Source organism: Microcaecilia unicolor, chromosome 1 (assembly GCF_901765095.1).
Source record: "Microcaecilia unicolor chromosome 1, aMicUni1.1, whole genome shotgun sequence".
Classification (NCBI taxonomy): Eukaryota; Metazoa; Chordata; class Amphibia; order Gymnophiona; family Siphonopidae; genus Microcaecilia; species Microcaecilia unicolor.
The window spans coordinates 690396516-690415229 of record NC_044031.1 but is presented as its reverse complement, the minus strand read 5'-3'; the positions used below and the strand labels follow the sequence as shown (position 1 = coordinate 690415229).

At 41.8% G+C, this 18714-nt stretch overlaps 1 protein-coding gene across 1 annotated transcript in view; it reads right to left on the bottom strand.

Annotated features, from left to right (window-relative positions):
- The window catches only part of VPS13C (vacuolar protein sorting 13 homolog C), a 992635-nt gene that overhangs the window by 833565 nt on the left and 140356 nt on the right, over positions 1-18714 (bottom strand). Inside the window, exons 10-11 of the mRNA XM_030188422.1 lie at positions 7422-7479; positions 3978-4105 (exon numbers count right to left, since the gene is read on the bottom strand). Coding sequence (XP_030044282.1) covers positions 3978-4105; positions 7422-7479 — 186 coding nt within the window. The remainder of the gene's footprint in view (positions 1-3977; positions 4106-7421; positions 7480-18714) is intronic.

Sequence of the window (18714 nt, the reverse complement as noted above, 5' to 3'; positions counted from 1 at the left end):
AACACGCCTTCAGCTGCCTGACCACCTCCTGAAATGGCTTGGCCTGCTTCGACAGGTGCTTATCAACCAAGTCCGCCAACTGCCGCACATTGTTCCGCAAGTGGATGCTCGTGTAGAGCTGGTAAGACTGAATTTTGGACACGAGCATAGCAGAATGATAGGTCTTCTGCCCAAAAGAATCCATAGTTCTAGACTCACGCCCAGGGGGCGCCGAGGCGCAATCCCTAGAATTCTTGGCCTTCTTAAGGGCCAAATCTACCACTCCAGAGTCATGAGGCAACTGGTCTTCATCAACTCTGGGTCCCCGTGGATTCGCTACTGGGACTCAATCTTCTTGGGAATGTGGGGGTTAGTTAATGGTTTCGCCCAGTTCGTCATCAATGTCTGCTTGAGAACATTATGAAGAGGAACTGTGGACGATTCCTTAGGTGGAGATGGATAATCTAGGACCTCGAACATCTCAGCCCTGGGCTCATCCACCATCTCCACAGAGAAGGGAATGGCCGTAGACATTTCCCGGATAAAGGAAGAGAAGAGAAGACTCTCCAGGGGAGAAAGCTTCCTCTCAGGTGAGGGAGTAGGATCAGAGGGCAGACCACAAGACTCCTCGTCAGAGAAAAATCTGGTGTCTGCCTCTGCTTCCTACGAGGCCTCTCCATCGGTATCAGACATGAGTTCATGAACTTCAGTCCGAAGCCGGGCCCGCCTCGACGCCGAGGAACGATGTCCTTCGTGGCGGTGTTGAGAGGAAGACTCCCGAGCCGCAGGCGATGAAGCTTCCTCCAACGACGTCGGCGGGGAGTCAACCTGGGTGGTAGCCGATACTGGCACAGCAAGCGGTACCGGAGACGGAGACCTCACCAAGGGCAATGAACCAACCGCCGCCTCTCTCAACGGTACCGACAGCACAAGCACCTGCGGTACCGTAACAGACGGTACCGACGGCGCAAGTACCGAAGGTACCGGAGATGGTCGCAACAGCTCTCTCAGGATCTCTGGCAGTATGGCCCAGAAGCTCTCGTTCAGAGTAGCTGTAGAGAAAGGCAAAGGAGCCAGTACAGGTGACGATGACAGAACCTGCCCGGAGCGCGGAGGTGGTACCATGCTGTCCGTGGTTGAGTGCACTGACACCTCCTGAAAGGGCGGGCGAGCGGTCCTCCCGGCTTCGGCGCTTCTCGGATGCCGAATCCCTTGGCGTCCCAGAGCTCTCAGCACCGTGTCGGGAAGGTGACCGATGACGATGCTTCTTAGCCTTCGCTCGAAGTATGCCAACGGTACCCTCCGGTACTGAAGAAGAGGACGTGGAATCCACACATCTCCTCAAGGCCGGGTCCGAAGAAGGACAATCCCGGGGGCCCTGCAGAACAGGAGCCCTCGAGGCAGGTGGAGACCCGCTCGATGGCTCACTGCTACCAGCATGGGACCTCTGGACAGCCCTTACCTGCGCTCCGGACGTTGATGCACTCTCCGATACCCGGCGATGACCTCGGTACAGCTGACTCCGTCGACACCGAAGGACCGGACCCGGCTCTGAACAAGATGTTCCACTGAGCAATCTCGCCGCCTGAGTCCTCTTTTTTAACTGGAGGCACAGCGTACAGGCGTTGGGACGATGACCAGCTCCCAAACACTGAAGACACGAAACGTGCGTCAGTGAGCAAAATGGTCTGGCTGCACCATGTGCACTTTTTGAAGCCGCTGGTAGGCTTCGCGGACATGGGCAGAAAAACCGCGCCGGCGAGGTCGAACGCGATAGTGCCTGAAAAAAGACACCAAAAAGAGGGAAAAGTCCCGCATGGGCAGCCCAAAATGGCCGCTAAAGAAAAAGAATAAGAAAGGAAACTTAACGGGAGCAAAAATTCTACAGAAACTAAAGGAAAAACTTTTTTTTTTTTTTGAAAAGAGAATAGAAGATCGAGGAAACTCGAAAAATAGCCGAAAATCGGCAAAAACTTACAAAGAGTCTGAAGAACCGCAGCGAGGAGTCTATGGGGCAGAGAACAGCAGCAAAGCAGTGTCCCGAGCCACGGAAAAAACAAGACTGAGGAGCACGCTCGTGCTACGGGCAGGAAGATGGTCGCGCATGCGCAGTGCGCACGGGAGCACGAGGCTAGCAAACTTTTTATTGCTAGGGAAAATTGCCAGTTCTGAGGCTGCCGACAACGTCACCCACGTGTGAGAACAAGCAGCCTGCTTGTCCTCTGAGAACACTGGGTTAAACTTGTATCCCATAATTAAATTTGAGTACCCAGATGCTATTATAGAATAAGTTCTTACCACATGGAATCAAGGTGCCTAAAAAAAAAAAAAAAAAGTGTTGGCTTATAGAACTGCCCCCTGGTTACACATGTAGTTGCACCTATCATTCCATTAATCCAGTGATTTATTATACCTTAATTACATCTGTTTATACAGAATCTCTCACAATCAAATACCTGTCAATTGCTGTAACAATGAGTTTTTCTAGCATGCACCAAAGTTATTTACTTCAGTGCTACCATGAACTTATTTTTTCAAATTATTGTGCACAGCAAGCACTTTTATTTAAAAATGCCTATGCCACACTATCGCAAGAGTTCTAGGCTGCTTACATATCTAACATCCACAGTATCAATTAAGACAGACATAAAACATACTACATTACATTCATCCAGCTAATCACATATACTTCATATCCACAACAGAAGCACATTATTTTTTCTTATTAGAACTACAGAGTTAAGAATGACCCAGTAATACTAAAATTGAAAAATTGTTAAATTGGATGGCATTGGTTGACCAAACACATTTCTTGGATATACTTCTATATTTGTTCATCATTACATCCCATGCCTTCATTTTCACAAGGGTAAATTTTTCTTCACTCAACGTGTAATTAAACTCTGGAATTCGTTGCCAGAGAATGTGGTAAAGGCGGTTAGCTTAGCATAGTTTTAAAAAGGTTTGGACGGCTTCCTAAGTCCATAGACCATTATTAAATGGACTTGGGGAAAATCCACTATTTCTGGGATAAGCAGTATAAAATGTTTTGTACTTTTTTGGGATCTTGCCAGGTATTTATGACCTGGATTGGCCACTGTTGGAAACAAGATGCTGGGCTTGATGGACCTTTGGTCTTTCCCAGTATGGCAATATTTATGTACTTATGTATAATCTACTACTAATCAAAGCATCCATTACAATCCTGAAACCTGATAGATTTCCAAACACACACACTTTATGGCACCCAAGCTCACAAAACCTTAGTCAGTGTCATATATGTTATCTCATATTCAGTTACCTACCTGTTATTTGTTTGGTGTTATATTAATGTCTATGTTATCTGTTTAGTAGTTAAATACTCATAATAACCACTTAAACATTTTGGCCAGCCCGAAAACACATTCGGGCTCCTTTTCTTTTTTAGACAGATAAGTTTGGCCAAAGTTATCCATACAGGTAGCCATGTAGTTATCCATATGAATGACTAAGATTTTATTTAATCATTTGTGTTGGTGCTTATGTTTCACTATTTGAACCTCATGGCATACTGTGCATAAGAAAAGGGTAAAGGTATCATTTTTCCAAGAGGTAACCATTAGAAAAATTATATATCTTTACCTCTTCTCACATAAGCGATGTAAAAAAAACCTTACCACTTATATAGATAACTAAATGGCTACTTGTATGGATTTCTCTGGCTAAACTTATCTGTCTAAAAAAAGAAAAGGAACCTGAACAGGGGTGTTCTAGGGTTAGCCAAAATGTTAAACAGTAGCATTTAACTGCTCAAATAGGTAACACAGCCATTTACCTTCTATTTGCATGGTGCTGTGTAATTACTTGTAGATTTTTAGCAGCATCATTTAAAATCTGTATGGAAGTGAACAAATAGATACCTGTTCAACTTTATGTAGTCGGCCCACAGCTAAAAACTGATAGCCATAATCCTAAAATAATAACTTATGTTCACAGCAAATAATTCTTGTTTCACTAACCTGAGGCTTTGTTAGTTCTACTGCAATGTTCTGGACTTCCATATTACAATCAATTTTGGGAGTTTTCGGTTCCATTTCTGCATGTGGATTGATGTACAGTTTTGCAGACGCTGACACTGGCCTAAAAACTTGTCAATAAACATAAAAATAAAAACACGTTCCTTGTAACAGAAAGATTTCTCTGCACATTTTACAAGTCTTGTGAAATGCAGTCAATCAAAATAACACCTACTTGGACTTGAGAAGCATGGCTGTTATCTGTGCTAATGCATATTTTGTTCAGAAATGTGCTATATTAGATGATCTCTGTAGAAGGAGCACAGCTGAGTTTATTGGTCCATTTTTTACTCAAAATATAGGCCATTAGGTGGCTCTTCTTTTTAACAGCAAATTTACAATAGGACTTTCAACTTGACTCCAGGACCAGTATTAGACATACTAGGGTGAATTCTATATACAGCACCAAAAGAATCGGTACCAAAAAAAGCTTATTCTATACATCACGCTTAAAGTTAGGTGCAGTTTAATATCCCCCTCATTCGATAATTTGCGCACGTTAGGAATACTCCCATTCCGCCCATGATGCTCCCATTTCTGCACCCCCTTTTTGAACTTGCACCTAAATTTGCACAGATATATTTCAATTAAATCTAATTAGTGACAATAATTGGTTAACACGCCAATCAGTGCTAATTAGCTTGTTATTATTGTGTGTGCAATTTTTAGCGACTTTTATAGAATTTGGGGGACTGTGCCCAGGCAGAAATTTGGAAAAAGACCTCCCTAAGCCTGCCAGGAGGTGATGCCTTGTTTGCATCTCCTGTCCTCAGCCCTGAATAACTACTGGCCCACTAAAAACAGACATGTTGCTGTTTTATATATATTTTATTATATAAAGAAGGGCATTTTAGAAAGGATGTCTAACTCAGAACATGGATGTCCAAATCTGAATGTCACAAATGGATGTCCCATCTCAAATATAATGTAGAACAGAAGACATTAATGTCTGTGTGGAAGCATAGGAAAGTCCATCTTATAAAACAGCCACACAGACATACATGCAGAGCAGCCGACTAGTCTAATGATTAGACAGTGGATTGAGAATCAGGGGGATCCAGGTTCAAATCCCACATCAGCCATTTGTATGCTTTTTTTTTTTTTTTTTTTGTAAATTGTGAGCTCTACAAGAACAGAAAAATACACCACTTCAACAGCCTTCAGACTTCCAGGTGTCATATTCTTAACCAATCAGTATGCAGATCTGAGGAATAGCCTAATGGTTAGTGCAGTGGACTGGGAACCAAGGGACCCAGGTTTAAATCTTTAAACTCTTTCTAATTTTATTTTCATATTTTTTTATTAAATTGTGAGCCTGATGCAGTTGGGAAAATGTGGGGTACAAATGAGAATAAATAAATAAATAAAATATTCAGGTACAACAGACATTTCCCTGTCCCTGGAGAGCTCACAATTTAACAAAAAAAAAATATGAAAATAAAATTAGAAAAAGAGTTTAAAGATTTGAACCTGGGTCCCTTGGCTCCCAAGTCCACTGCACTAACCATTAGGCTATTCCTCAAATCCGCATACTGCTCAGTTAAGAATGTCCATAATACCTGAAACTGTCACACAGCCTGGTATTCCTTTGCTGGTTTCACATTTAGGGAAGAGGGAGGGGAAGAGCAACCACTGGGAGATAAAGGAGGTGTTGTGCCTTAATTCCTCCAGTGGACAGCTTTTCAAATCAGAGCACCTTTTTGTAACCTGGACATAAATACCAGGTCTAAATACGGACATCTATCTTTTTAGACTTGGACGTCCCTTCCCCTTCTCTGATCGGAGTTGGACATCCGTATTTTGGGCCCTCCCTAGTCCTGCCCAAAACCTGCCCAGACCTCACCCCTGTGAAATATAAACATATCCTGCCTTTGTAAAATTGATATTTGGATGCCCATGCAATATAGATGTCTAAATGCCAGTTTTCAGATGTCCAAAGAATAGAGCTTCTAAAATAACCACTTTACATTCCTTTTCTGCCTTGTAATTTAGGAAGTGATTGGTTTTTTAACCTTGTTCTATTTTTTAAAAAATTGGAGTTATTTTCTGTTTTCAACATTTTAACTCATAATCATCTACCTTTAGAAAGACCAGTACACCAAATTTTATAAAACCATTAACTATTTTATAAATGATAAAATGGCTAAGGGTTTATTCAAGCACTTTAAAATATGCAGAAATGGGCTATTTACAAACTGCCCACTCTCCCAGTAAGTAAACAAACACAGAGGCATTGCTTTGGCCACAAAGATACCCATAGAAAAAGCTGGCTCATTTCCCTACAGGGACTTTTCCCTTATGCAATTTGTAAGTACAGGTATATTATTTCTGTTTGGAAAATGGTGCAAAATTTGTTAAGGACTTTGCAACAATACAGGCAGCGTGAAATTTGCTCTCTATATGCAATATACTTTATTGCACATTTACCTTAATTAGGAAAACTTAGCTGTCAAATAAGGAAAATCATTCAGGTAATACAACATCACCTGCTTGCAAGAACTAGAAGCAAAACTTATTGATTCACTATAGTTTTCTACAATTGCACACAGAGCCCTGTTTACTACACAGTGCTAGCATTTTCGGCATGCGCTAATATTAATGCGTGCTACAATTAGCGCATGCTAAACACTAGAATCACCCATATGTTCCTATGGGCGACTTAGCATTTAGCGTGACAATTAGTGCCCGCTAAACACACTAATGTGCCCTTAGCACTGCTTAGTAAACAGGGCCTATAGAAACAGAATGCATCCAAAACAACTCATTGGCTACCTCTGTATTCAGTTTAACCTTTAGAAATTCCTTGGGCACAACTATTGTACCTCACTTTTATGAAACCATATTTATTGTTATTAACAACTCATTTACAGCTTTCAAAACACTTAAGTAATATCGATTAAAAGTAGTACAGTTCTACCATGCTTTTTTTTTTTGCAAATTTTTCAGACTCACAACATGTACAGTTCTAATATTTTTCATTAGACAGTTGATGTAAATACCCAATATAGGATTTGGGTATACACTATTTATTCATTCATTCCTCAGCTTTTATCTTCAACCTAATGCTCCAAGAATCTAAGGTGGGTTACAACAATTCTCTTACAATATAAATAACACATATGCAAATCCACTCAATCCATACCCCTGACATTCTACTTCCTCTTTCATTTACCAGTTGAAACTTCTAGGTTTAATTTCATATTATATGAACCAATGTATGAAAATTTTTTTTTTTTAATTCAATTATTGTTCATAGTCACATTTTAGGTCTTTATTTCATTTCACACATGTATGATAAAACTTTGAGACCTAAAAGTTTTACTATAAAAATAAAAAGGCATCGCTATCCTTGTGACTGGATTCAGGAAAACTGTAGATACTACTTACTGTATTTAAAGTCTTTAGGCTCACAGTTGCCAGTTGGAATGCCCCTTTTCAGTTGTTTCTACAACAAAAACAGTTGATTTTTTTAACGCAGATCAGTCTCACCTTTTTAAGCTCTAGAGACAGAAATAGACAAAAGAACTCAAGAAATACACCAGCGTTGCAGTGTTGATTGTACTCTTTATCGATGTCAGTCCAGACCTACCACCATTCTCAACTAAATTAATTACAGTTTACAGAATAGTAAACTAAGGGACTCTCTTACTGTAGCATGATATGAGTTTAATTGTTAAAGTTATTGATTTTGCTGGAACAGATACAAATGTAAAACATACAGCTGCAAAGACTTTACTTTCCCCCTTCCCCCTGGAAACTACTGATAAACTGGCTGGGTGGATACCTAAGTCCATCAATACATCTCCAAAGAACAAAACTCTGAAGATGGACAGCAATCACAGAGACTGGAGTTAACCAAAGACAGTGGAACTCCACCAAAGACACTGAAACTCCACCTATTCTCAGACAATGACTCAGAGACTGAAAAGCCCTTCTACCTATCTAATCTGACAAAAAAAGCTCACCTACTCTCAAAGACTCTTGTAATCCTGTCAGATGCCTTCTGGATGTATATCACAGCAGATGTCCAAACAGAAAGACTTATGATGTCATTATACATGTGACCAGGGCCGCCGAGAGGGGGGAAAGGGGGGACAAAATTCCCAGGACCCGGGCCTCCAAGGGGGGTCCGGCGCCGCAGTCCCACCCGCCACCGGGCCCCTTCCACCTAAACCCCCAGGACGTCAGACGCACAGAAGCCCTGCAGAGTACTGCGAAGATCAGCTGAGAGGAGCACGTCTGTGTGGGCTGTGCACGCCGGAGTCAGAAGACAGCACTTCTGCTGGCGGGGGTTCGGGTGGAAGGGGCCTGGCCCGGTGGCGGAGGTGGGTGGACTGTGGCGCCAACAACCTGGGAGGGTGGCAGTGGGGGCGGGGCCCGGGGGCGGCCTTATCCCGGGCCCAGCCCAGTCTCTCGGCGGGCCTGCATGTGACCAGTTACCATGCTCCATCTCAAAACTAGATGAAACCAGTTTTCAGCTATCCCGGAGTTTTCATTGGATCGAGTACACCCCACCTGACTTCAGCCTATGGTCCAACAAGAGATTATAAAAAGTACATAAGTAATGCCACACTGGAAAAAGACCAAGGGTCCATCGAGCCCAGCATCCTGTCCACAACAGCGGCCAATCCAGGCCAAGGGCACCTGGCGAGCTTCCCAAACGTACAAACATTCAATACATGTTATTCCTGGAATTGTGGATTTTTCTCAAGTCCATTTAGTAGTGGTTTATGGACTTGTCCTTTAGGAAACCGTCTAACCCCTTTTTAAACTCTGTCAAGCTAACCGCCTTCACCACGTTCTCTGGCAACAAATTCCAGAGTTTAATTATGCGTTGGGTGAAGAAACATTTTCTCTGATTTGTTTTAAATTTACTACACTGTAGTTTCATCGCATGCCCCCTAGTCCTAGTATTTTTGGAAAGCATTAACAGACGCTTCACATCCACCTGTTCCACTCCACTCAATATTTTATATACCTCTATCATATCTCTCCTCAGCCTTCTCTTCTCCAAGCTGAAAAGCCCTAGCCTCCTTAGTCTTTCTTCATAGGGAAGTCGTCCCATCCCCACTATGCTCAGTTCTCTTCTCTCTTGCGCTCTGGCCCTGCTCTCTTTGTCCGCTTCCACATCTGGATCTTCACTGAGCCTGCCCTTGCTAGACTTCACACACATCCCTGACAAGACTTTCTCCAGGATTCAGCAACAACTCTGCAACAAAAAGACTTCTTTTCTAGCAAGGATCTCCTTCATCACTCCAGCCAGCAGCCTCCATCAAAGTGAGTTACCGTTATCCAGCATAATTTATAATTTAGACTTTTCTAATCTTGAAGCACATTTCTCCTTGTGAAAGATCTCTGAAAACTGCCTCTCTCTCTTGTAACATTATTGCATTACCTGTATTGTAAATAAACATTTTAAAGTTAAATATATGGTCTTTATGTTCTGAGCACATGTACTTAAACCTTACAGTGCAGGTTAATATAATTCAACAAATATAGTATTTAATTCCCCCTTTTCTCACATATTCTTATTCTTATATTACCTTATATTTAAATAGTGGAGAATAGAATATAGAAGAATAGAATAATATATATAGAATATTAATTATTATTTTACATTTTCATTACTAAAGGGCGTTAAGCCCTTAATGCACATTTGGCACGGGAAAACAAGATACTGCAAAACACATTTACAGTGTTTTGTAGAATTTTTCCTGTTTCCTCAATCTAAATGCAAGTTACCAATTTTTAAACAATACAGAGATGTGTCATGGGCAAAGAGTGGTCATGAATGAGTTATCCAGCTAGAGTGTTATGATTATTATATAGTAACAGGATAAAGCGAAGGTACTTACCTGTAGCAGGTGTTCTCCCAAGATCAGCAGGCATATTCTTCACAAGTGGGTAATGTGGTGCCGCATTGCCCAGTCCGTAGCTTATAACAAGCTCAAAACAGAGCTTTGTGGACTGCAATACATGCTCTATCTCAAATGTGTGAGTGCCTTCCCGCCAGCCATAAGGGTGCATCTCCCACAGTTAGATACTACATCAAAAATAAAACGTAAATAGGCGAGAACTTCAAGGGGAGGTGGGCGGGTCTGTGCGAATATAAGGCCTGCTGTCCTTGGAGAACATCTGCTACAGTTAAGTAAGTATCTTTGCTTTCTCCAAAGACATGCAGGCCTATTTATTCTCACAAGTGGGGAATCCTTAACATCCATGCTCACTACAAATAATAAAACATTGGACAATTGGGTCTCACAACGGCAAGTCCATAACCCAGATTAACCTCTATATATAAACTGAGTGGACAGTGTAGCCTGGAACAGAATAAAACAGACATTCGGGGGGGGGGGGGTTGGAGTTGGATTCTAGACCCCAAACAGATTCTTCAACACTGCCCAAATTGACTTTCGCGTTCGGTACCCTGCTCGAAGCAGTAATGAGATGAGATATTTGTGGACTGAAGACCATGTCGCAGCCTTGCAAATTTCTACAATGGAGGCTAACCACAAGTGAGCTACCAACGCAGCCATGGCTCTGACATTATGAGCCGTGACATGACCCTCTAGGATCAGCCCAGCCTGGGTATAAGTGAAAAAAATGCAGTCTTCCAGCCAATTCGAAATTGTGTGTTTCCCAATGGCGACACTCATCCTCTTCGGATGAAAAGAAACAAAAAGCTGGGCAGATGGCGAGAGAGCTGGTAGGAACTGTGAGAAGTCCCGGTGCAGGCAGTAAAGTGGGCACATTTCCCCACCGCGGGACGCAGCTGCAGGTGCATGGCTGTGGGCACATGCTCGAAAGGGCATGGCCTAAGGAGCTGAGTTGCAATAATCGAGTTCAGAGATGGCCAGTGCCAGCAACAAGACATGGAGACATGACAGTTCAAGAAAGGAGCATACTGATCTAATCTGGTGCAATGTGAAAAAGCATGAAGACACAACCTAGGAGATATGCTGACAAAAAGGAAGTTCCTGATCAGGGGTAATACCCAAAACCCTCACAGCTGTTTTATAAGGGAGAGATGTTCTAGCGATAGAGAGATAAAAAGCAGGAAGCAACGATCTGCACACAGGCAAGATAGCAACATACAAAGTAGACCAGCAGTAATGGGAGAAATGTGGTTTAATGAAACACAAACCAGACGTGGCCATATCTTACCCAAAGGCTGCATCTGGGGTAAAATTAGAGAACTACTAGCAAACTTTCCCCTATTAGCCAAAATCTATCCCAACAGCAAAACAACAACTTCTCTTCAGAGTGGCAGCACCTCCACCACACAGGCAGAAACAAGGAATCTTGGAGACCTCAGCTGTGAGGTTCTACTTTAGCAGAAGCTGACATCAGGATGACATTACTAAGGTCATCAGAATCTCCTGCTGGGCTGTATGTGAGAGTCAAATGCATGGAGGACTAAGCTTTTGGAAGTGTGTGGGGGGAATGGTTTTGAAAGCTCATGGTGCCATCCTTAACCAGCAGCTTAATTTATATTCCTTATCTGTCTGCCTGTGGTGCTTTATGCAGAAAGTGCTGAAAGAAACTGCAGGGAGGGGAGGAAAGGGGCAGCTTTTCAAATGGTGTTATAGTCAACATTTTAACACTTTTCCATAGAAAGAAATGAGGATTTATTTTTTTGGAGAATTAGTTCTCAGGAAATAATGACCCCCATGTTCCTGGTTTTCAAATTCATTTGAGACTCCAACTTTATTTAGAGATTTTTGTCCCACATTATCTCAAGATTATCTCAAGTTCAATGCGGCTTACATAACAAACATCAAATTGTTGAAATACAGTTAAAGGGAATATTAACATTCATGAAAATACATTGAACAGTTAGGTTGAAAACCCTAGTAGATAAACACAATAATTAAAGATTATGTGGATAAGGAACACGAAATAGTATTTAAACTGAGTTCTGAAATGAAGTAGATGTAAACTATTGGTGTGAATACAATCAAATCAAGAACATAGTTTCTTCTTGTATGCCAAATTTTGGTGAATTTCTATTTCTTCCAGAGAGTTATTGTGCCTATATAGGCAGATGGCTATCAGTTCCGTTCATATAATTGCTTGGTGGAAAGCATGGGAATTGGCAATCCATTTGCAATCCTCCAGTCAAGTACCATGGCAGATTTTTACGATGTTACAGATTAGTATGCTTTCAATTTTATCAACCAACACTCACTGTGAAGAAGTCACTTACTTCTCTGCTATTTATATCATACCTAATTCACCTGGCAAATTGACCTTCGCAGACGAATAACCAGGTTTTGACGTCAGGGGGAGCAGAGCTTTTGTAAAATAGGCACCAGTGCAAGGCTGAAGGGCTGAGCTGCATAAGTGCCATTTAATTCAAAATCCATTTGGGGGAGCAGCCATTCCTCTTACGCCCCCACCTAGCTATGCCAGAGATCTAGCTTAAAAAGGATGTGCCCTGAGAATCACATTAATATTTAAGACCCAACCAAATTCAACTTTCTGCATGGATACTAAAATTATGTAAATTTTGTCCTTAAAGTTCCTGGAACCCATTACGGATATTATGCTTAAGTTTTCCAACTATATGGGCTTATTGAATACACCCAAAAATAAGAACTACTGTACAATATGCTAAAATCATCCCAAACTGATAAATGTCCGCATTAGTGCCCAGTTTTATGCAATATGTCCGCATTAGTGCCCAGTTTTATGCAATATCTGATCCAGCAGTGTTATTCCCAATCACCAGTTACTTGCTATTCATTAGTAATGCAGCTGCTCTCCTTTTATGTAATTTCTAAGGTTTTCTATGTTAACCAAGTACTACTTTGTAAATTAGAAACAAATTTCTAATAAAACAAATCTGAAAAATAAAGGAAAAAGGATACAGAAGGAAACTAACAGGAAAAGTGTCAAACACTAAGAAAAAGACATATCTCAGAAGTCTTCCACTAACCAAGTACTTTTTCAGTCTTTATTTTATCCATATTGCATTTAGAAGCCTTCTGATGCATACAGAATTGGAAGAAGTGCTACACACTCAACACTTATCATTCATTAATCCTTAGAAACTCTATTACGCATAATGATTAAATTAGTCACAGCATTCAGATACTGACAGACTGGGAAAAAATGGTATTACGTAAAGTCTATTCAGATGTAGCACCACTAAAAAGGTCGATTCATGCGGAATGAAAATCTATTTCATGAAAAGTACAAAATCTGTGTAACAGTTACACTAGGTTCTTTAAGATAGAACCTACAGAGGTATATTTTCAAAGCACTTAGACTTATAAAGTTACGTAGTAACCTACAGAACTTTCTACGTCTAAGTGCTTTGAAAAAGAGCCCCACTATATATTAAAGATAGCAGTCACCCAGGGGCAGTGGTGTACCAAGGGCAGGGCGGTGGGGGTGGTCTGCCCCGGGTGTAAGCATAAAGGGGGGTGCTCCAATCCCACCCCGTCCTGTTTTTTTTTTTATTCATGCTGCTGGCGCCGCAGTCCCCACCTGCAGCTCCCTCAACAGCCCCCTTCTCTCTGTCACCCAGCCCCCTGCAATGCATTTTAAAAACATGATTCAGCAGAGCAGCACCTCACATCCACCTATGAAAGAAGCAGATCGTTTCCCTCACTGTGTCACACGCTCATGGAAATAGAAAGTTACATCAGAGGAGGGCGGGACACAGTGAAGGCTCGAGGCAATCTGCTTCTTTCACAGGCGAACACGAGGCGCTGCAAGGCCGATTCAGATGTTTTTAAAATGCATTGCAGGGGGCCGGGTGACAGAAAGAAGGGGGCTGTTGAGGGAACTGAGGGTAGGCAGGTGAAGACTGGGTCGGGGGGGCTCAAATGGGAGAAGGGAGTTGGAATTGGGGCCATGCCTGGGGCAGGAAGGAGAATGGGGCCGGAAAGGGGGGACATAATGCAAGGCAGGTGGATGAAGGGGACGAACTGGGGGCTGAAAAGGAGACAGGAAGAAAGTGGCTGGGGCTGAAATCAAGGACTGGTGGAAAAAAGGGCTGGGACTGAAACTGAGAACTGATGGGATAATGGGGCTGGAACTGGGGGCAGAGAGAGAAAGAAAGGACAGATCCTGGATGAATGGAAGGGAGAGAGAGGGGAGGTCAGACCCTGGATGGATGGGAGAGGGAGGGCAAATAATGAATGGAAGGGGAAGAGAGAGAGAGTGCAGACAGGGGCAGGTGGTGGATGGAAGGGGCAGAGATAGGGCAGATAGTGGTTGGAAGGGGCAGAGGGAGACAGCGGGCAGATGGAAGGGAGAGAGGGCAGACGGTGGATGGAGGGGACAGGAGACAGAGGGCAAACACTGGATGGCAAGGGCAGGGAGAGAGAGAAGGCAGACACTGGATGGCAGGAAGAGAGAGAAGGCAGATGGTGAAGAGAAGATGAGGAAAGCAGAAATACATTTTTTTTCTTTTTTTGCTTTAAGAAAAAGTAGTATTGTAGCTGTGTTAATAAATGTTTATAAACAGAACATGAAAATAAGGTAATAAGGTAATCTTTTTATTGGACTAATTTTAATACATTTTGACTAATTTTCGGAGAACAAAACCCCCTCCTCAGGTCAGGATAGGATACTGTAACAATAATATACTGTAATGACCTGAGGAAGGAGGTTTTGGCCTCTGAAAGCTAAATGTGTTAGTCCAGTGCAATGTTTAAGATGCTTTCCTTTTCCTTGTGTGACTCATAGAAATGACTGCTTATGGTATGGTACAATTGCTCTATAGGTCCTGAGTGTTTTGTATTCTCGGTATGCCTAGTACTGGATTTTGGAGGGAGGTGTTAAAAAACGACCGGCCCCGGGTGTCAAATACCCTAGGTATGCCACTGCACAGGGGTAGAAATTCAATACCAGCTTAAATTCACCTCAAGTCTTTTCTTCATAATTTTTCAAGGGATCTCTTGGGAAAAACGTGACAGCCAATATAATGAAAGGACAAAACATACTTGGACTAGGAAGAAAGGAGGGCACAACCCCAGTGACACAGCTGGCCTAACTGCTCAGGTGCACTCAGTGACGAATAACTAACAAAGTCTGCTCTCTACTCTCTCTTCCCCTCCACACACCCTTACCCCAGACCAACTCCCTTCCCAGTTCACATGTTTCCTTCAACATACACTCTTACAACCCCATCCCAGGGGGTCTCAAATATCTGAAAGGTATTAATCCGCAAACGAACCTTTTCCGGCGATGCGAAGGCAGTAGAACGAGAGGACATGAAATGAGATTGAAGGGGGACAGACAAGAAAAATGTCAGGAAGTATTTTTTCACAGAGAGAGTAGTGGATGCTTGGAATGCCCTCCCGCGGGAGGTGGTGGAAATGAAAAAGGTAACTGAATTCAAACATGCGTGGGATAAACATAAAGGAATCCTGTTCAGAAGGAATGGATCCTAAGGAGCTTAGCCGAGATTGGGTGGCAGAGCTAGTGGCGGGAGGCGGGGATGGTGCTGGGCAGACTTATACGGTCTGTGCCAGAGCTGGTGGTGGGAGGCGGGACTGGTGGTTGGGAGGTGGGGATGGTGCTGGGCAGACTTATACGGTCTGTGCCCTGAAAAGAACAGGTACAAATCAAGGTAAGGTATACACAAAAAGTAGCACATATGAGTTTATCTTGTTGGGCAGACTGAATGGACCGTGCAGGTCTTTTTCTGCCGTCATCTACTATGTTACTATGTAAATACGCGCTGAGTAAAGAAAACCTCTCCCCTATTTGTTTTAAATCTACCACATTCTAGCTTCATCTTATGTCCCCTGGTTCTATTATTGTTAGAATGTGTAAACAAACACATCTGTCCGCTCCATTCCACTCATTATCTTGTAGACTTCTATCATATCACCCCTCAGCCACCTCTTCTCCAAGCTGAAGAGCCCTAACCATCTTAGCCTTTCCTCATAGGGAAGTCCTTGCATCCCTTTTACCATTTTTTTCGCCCTTCTCTGCACCTTCTCCAATTCCTTGATATCTTTTTTGAGGTGCGGCGAACAGAACTGAACACAATACTCGAGGTGCAGTCTTCACCATGGAGCGATACAACGGCATTATAACATCCTCGTGTTTGTTTTCCATCCCTTTCCTAATAATACTCAACATTCTGTGCGCCTCCTTAGCCGCCGCAGCACACTGAGCAGAAGTTTTCAATGTCTTATCCACGATGACTCCCAGATCCCTTTCTAGGTCTGTAACTTCTAACACGGAACCTTGCATGACATAGCTGTAATTCGGGTTCCTCTTTCCCACATGCATCACTTTGCACTTGTCAACATTGAACTTCATCTGCCATTAGGATCGCCCAATCTCCTAGTCTCACGAGGTCCTCCTGTAATTTTTCACACTCCTCCTGCAACTTGACGACCCTGACTAACATTGTGTCATCTGCTAATTTAATTACCTCACTAATTACTCCCATCTCTAGGTCATTTATAAAGTAGGCAAAGGTGAAATGATAAAAAGAACATGGTATATGATTAAGGGCCAGAAGACCTGAAGGGTTTTTTTTTTTATTTTGTCAGTGGGAAAAACCCTTCAGTACACCTATTTTGATTTCATATTGATATTTAACAGGAAACAGGAAATGTAAGTAACCTGTAGCACTAAATGGTATGTACAACATTAAAACTGTGCTTAGGAGGCAAGAATTAGATTTTAGACCTTACCACAAAGCTTATCTGTTTGAACATCAAAGAGGCTGAAGTTAATCAGTAGCTACTTGTTAAACAGAACAGTTTCATTAAAAAATGTAGCTACTGCTTCTCTCTAATAAAATGTAACTGAAGTCCAACAAAGAAAATAATGATGTCAGCTTCCCCCCTATATGTGTAACTACAAAGCAAATAATTCATAAGAGAAACAAATTTGCTTCTCTAATATGCACTATTGAATAGACATGCCACTTATACAGCAGTCTTCAAATGGAAAAACATGCAAACATACAATATAAAACCACAACACTTGAGTCAAATAAGAGCTGTAAGAGCAAAGTTGAATGTGTTTGTTTTTTTAATGAAATGTAAAACACCAAAAAAAGTTAACGTATAAAAATATGTGGGCTATATTACTCACAGATGAACCACTGCAAATAAGTACAGTACTGAAGGAGCTAGTCGAACAAACTTTGTGGGTAGCTCCCAACAGGCAATTTGGTTGCAAACTGCTGAAAACAGATTTGTATAGGGACCATAATGGGTCCTGCAATACTGTAAACTATTTCTTCCCAACAGCCCCAGCTGCCACATATATGTAACTGCAAATGATCACCACAACCCTCTTCCTGTTTTTGTTGCTTTTTTTTTAATAAACTACTGTGGAATGTGGTAAAGAAATAGTTAATTTGAGCTTAAAGAAATTAAAGGAAAATAACTGATTTGATGGTAAAGGTTGAGACCGACTTTCTCAAACTACGAAGAAACAAAACTATGCAAAATCTCAAAAAATTCTATTCAAGTATTTTTATAAACAGCCCTGTTTAAAAACCAGAGGACCAGGTAAGGGAGACAAAATATTTTGAAAGAACTGTTATTCATTAAATGACTGGAAATATTCCCCACCTACATTATCAGCAAGCAGTACCTAAATACATAAGGGTGGATTTGTTCAAATTATTATTAATAGTTACTTCATGCCAGTACAACATGAGTAATGCCAGAGGGGAGAACACTTCCTGGATCAACAGTGAAACCACCAAGTTAAATTATTGCATGATCCAATTAGGACTTTTCAAAATTTGGGGCTCCTTTTACTAAGCCGCAGCGGTGATTCCCATGCGGCAAATGTGATGAAGCCCATAGGAATTGAATGGGCTTCATTGCATTTGCCACACCTGTGACTTAGTAAAAGGAGCCCTTTGTATTTAGCATACCTTTCAAAATTCATTCAATAATCACAAAATGTGAAATAAAAAGGGTACTATAGTCCCTAAAACAAGTACATAAATCATTCCATAGAATATAAAATGTAAGAGAACATTAAGACACCAATAAGCTTTAAACATGTCTTTTCCTGAAGCCAATGTTTTTACCCCACCTGAAACCAAGCAAAATGATACCACATAAAAAAGTATCAACAGAATCAGATCTGCAAAATCTGTCCATAAAAACACACTGCCAATAATCTTCCCAATCTGCCATTAATCAAAACTTAGGAATTACATATTTCTGTTCCACACAAACAAAAATTAATGAAAAGCAAACTTTCAACAAACACTAAAAAAAGATAATGGCATACACCCCTGCAATATACCAAGCTGCCAACTATGCCAACACATCACAGGATCCCATAGTAATACATCTGGATAAGCTGCCTATACATGTTACATCTTATGAACATCAGAGGAAAGTTCTCTTTGACACAATGCAAGTTTTACGGCAAGCATTAGCAATAAATCTGAGAGACTGAGATCATACTCAGCCCACCATGGCTAAAGACAGGGCAGGCACCACATTAAACACCCCAAAGCTAACCAGGGTGAAACCTCAGTGGGAGCACACTTTGCAAGACCAGAGCACCTCATCAATGACTTTTGGGTTGATATTCAAAACAATTTAACTGACCAGAAATATCTCCTGGCAGGTTAAATCACCTGTTCAGGTCTAACCAGCTAGTGCTACCGAAAATGCCCAGTTAGCATCCATCACAAAACTGGCTACTTTGGGGGTATTCTGGGGGTAGTCAG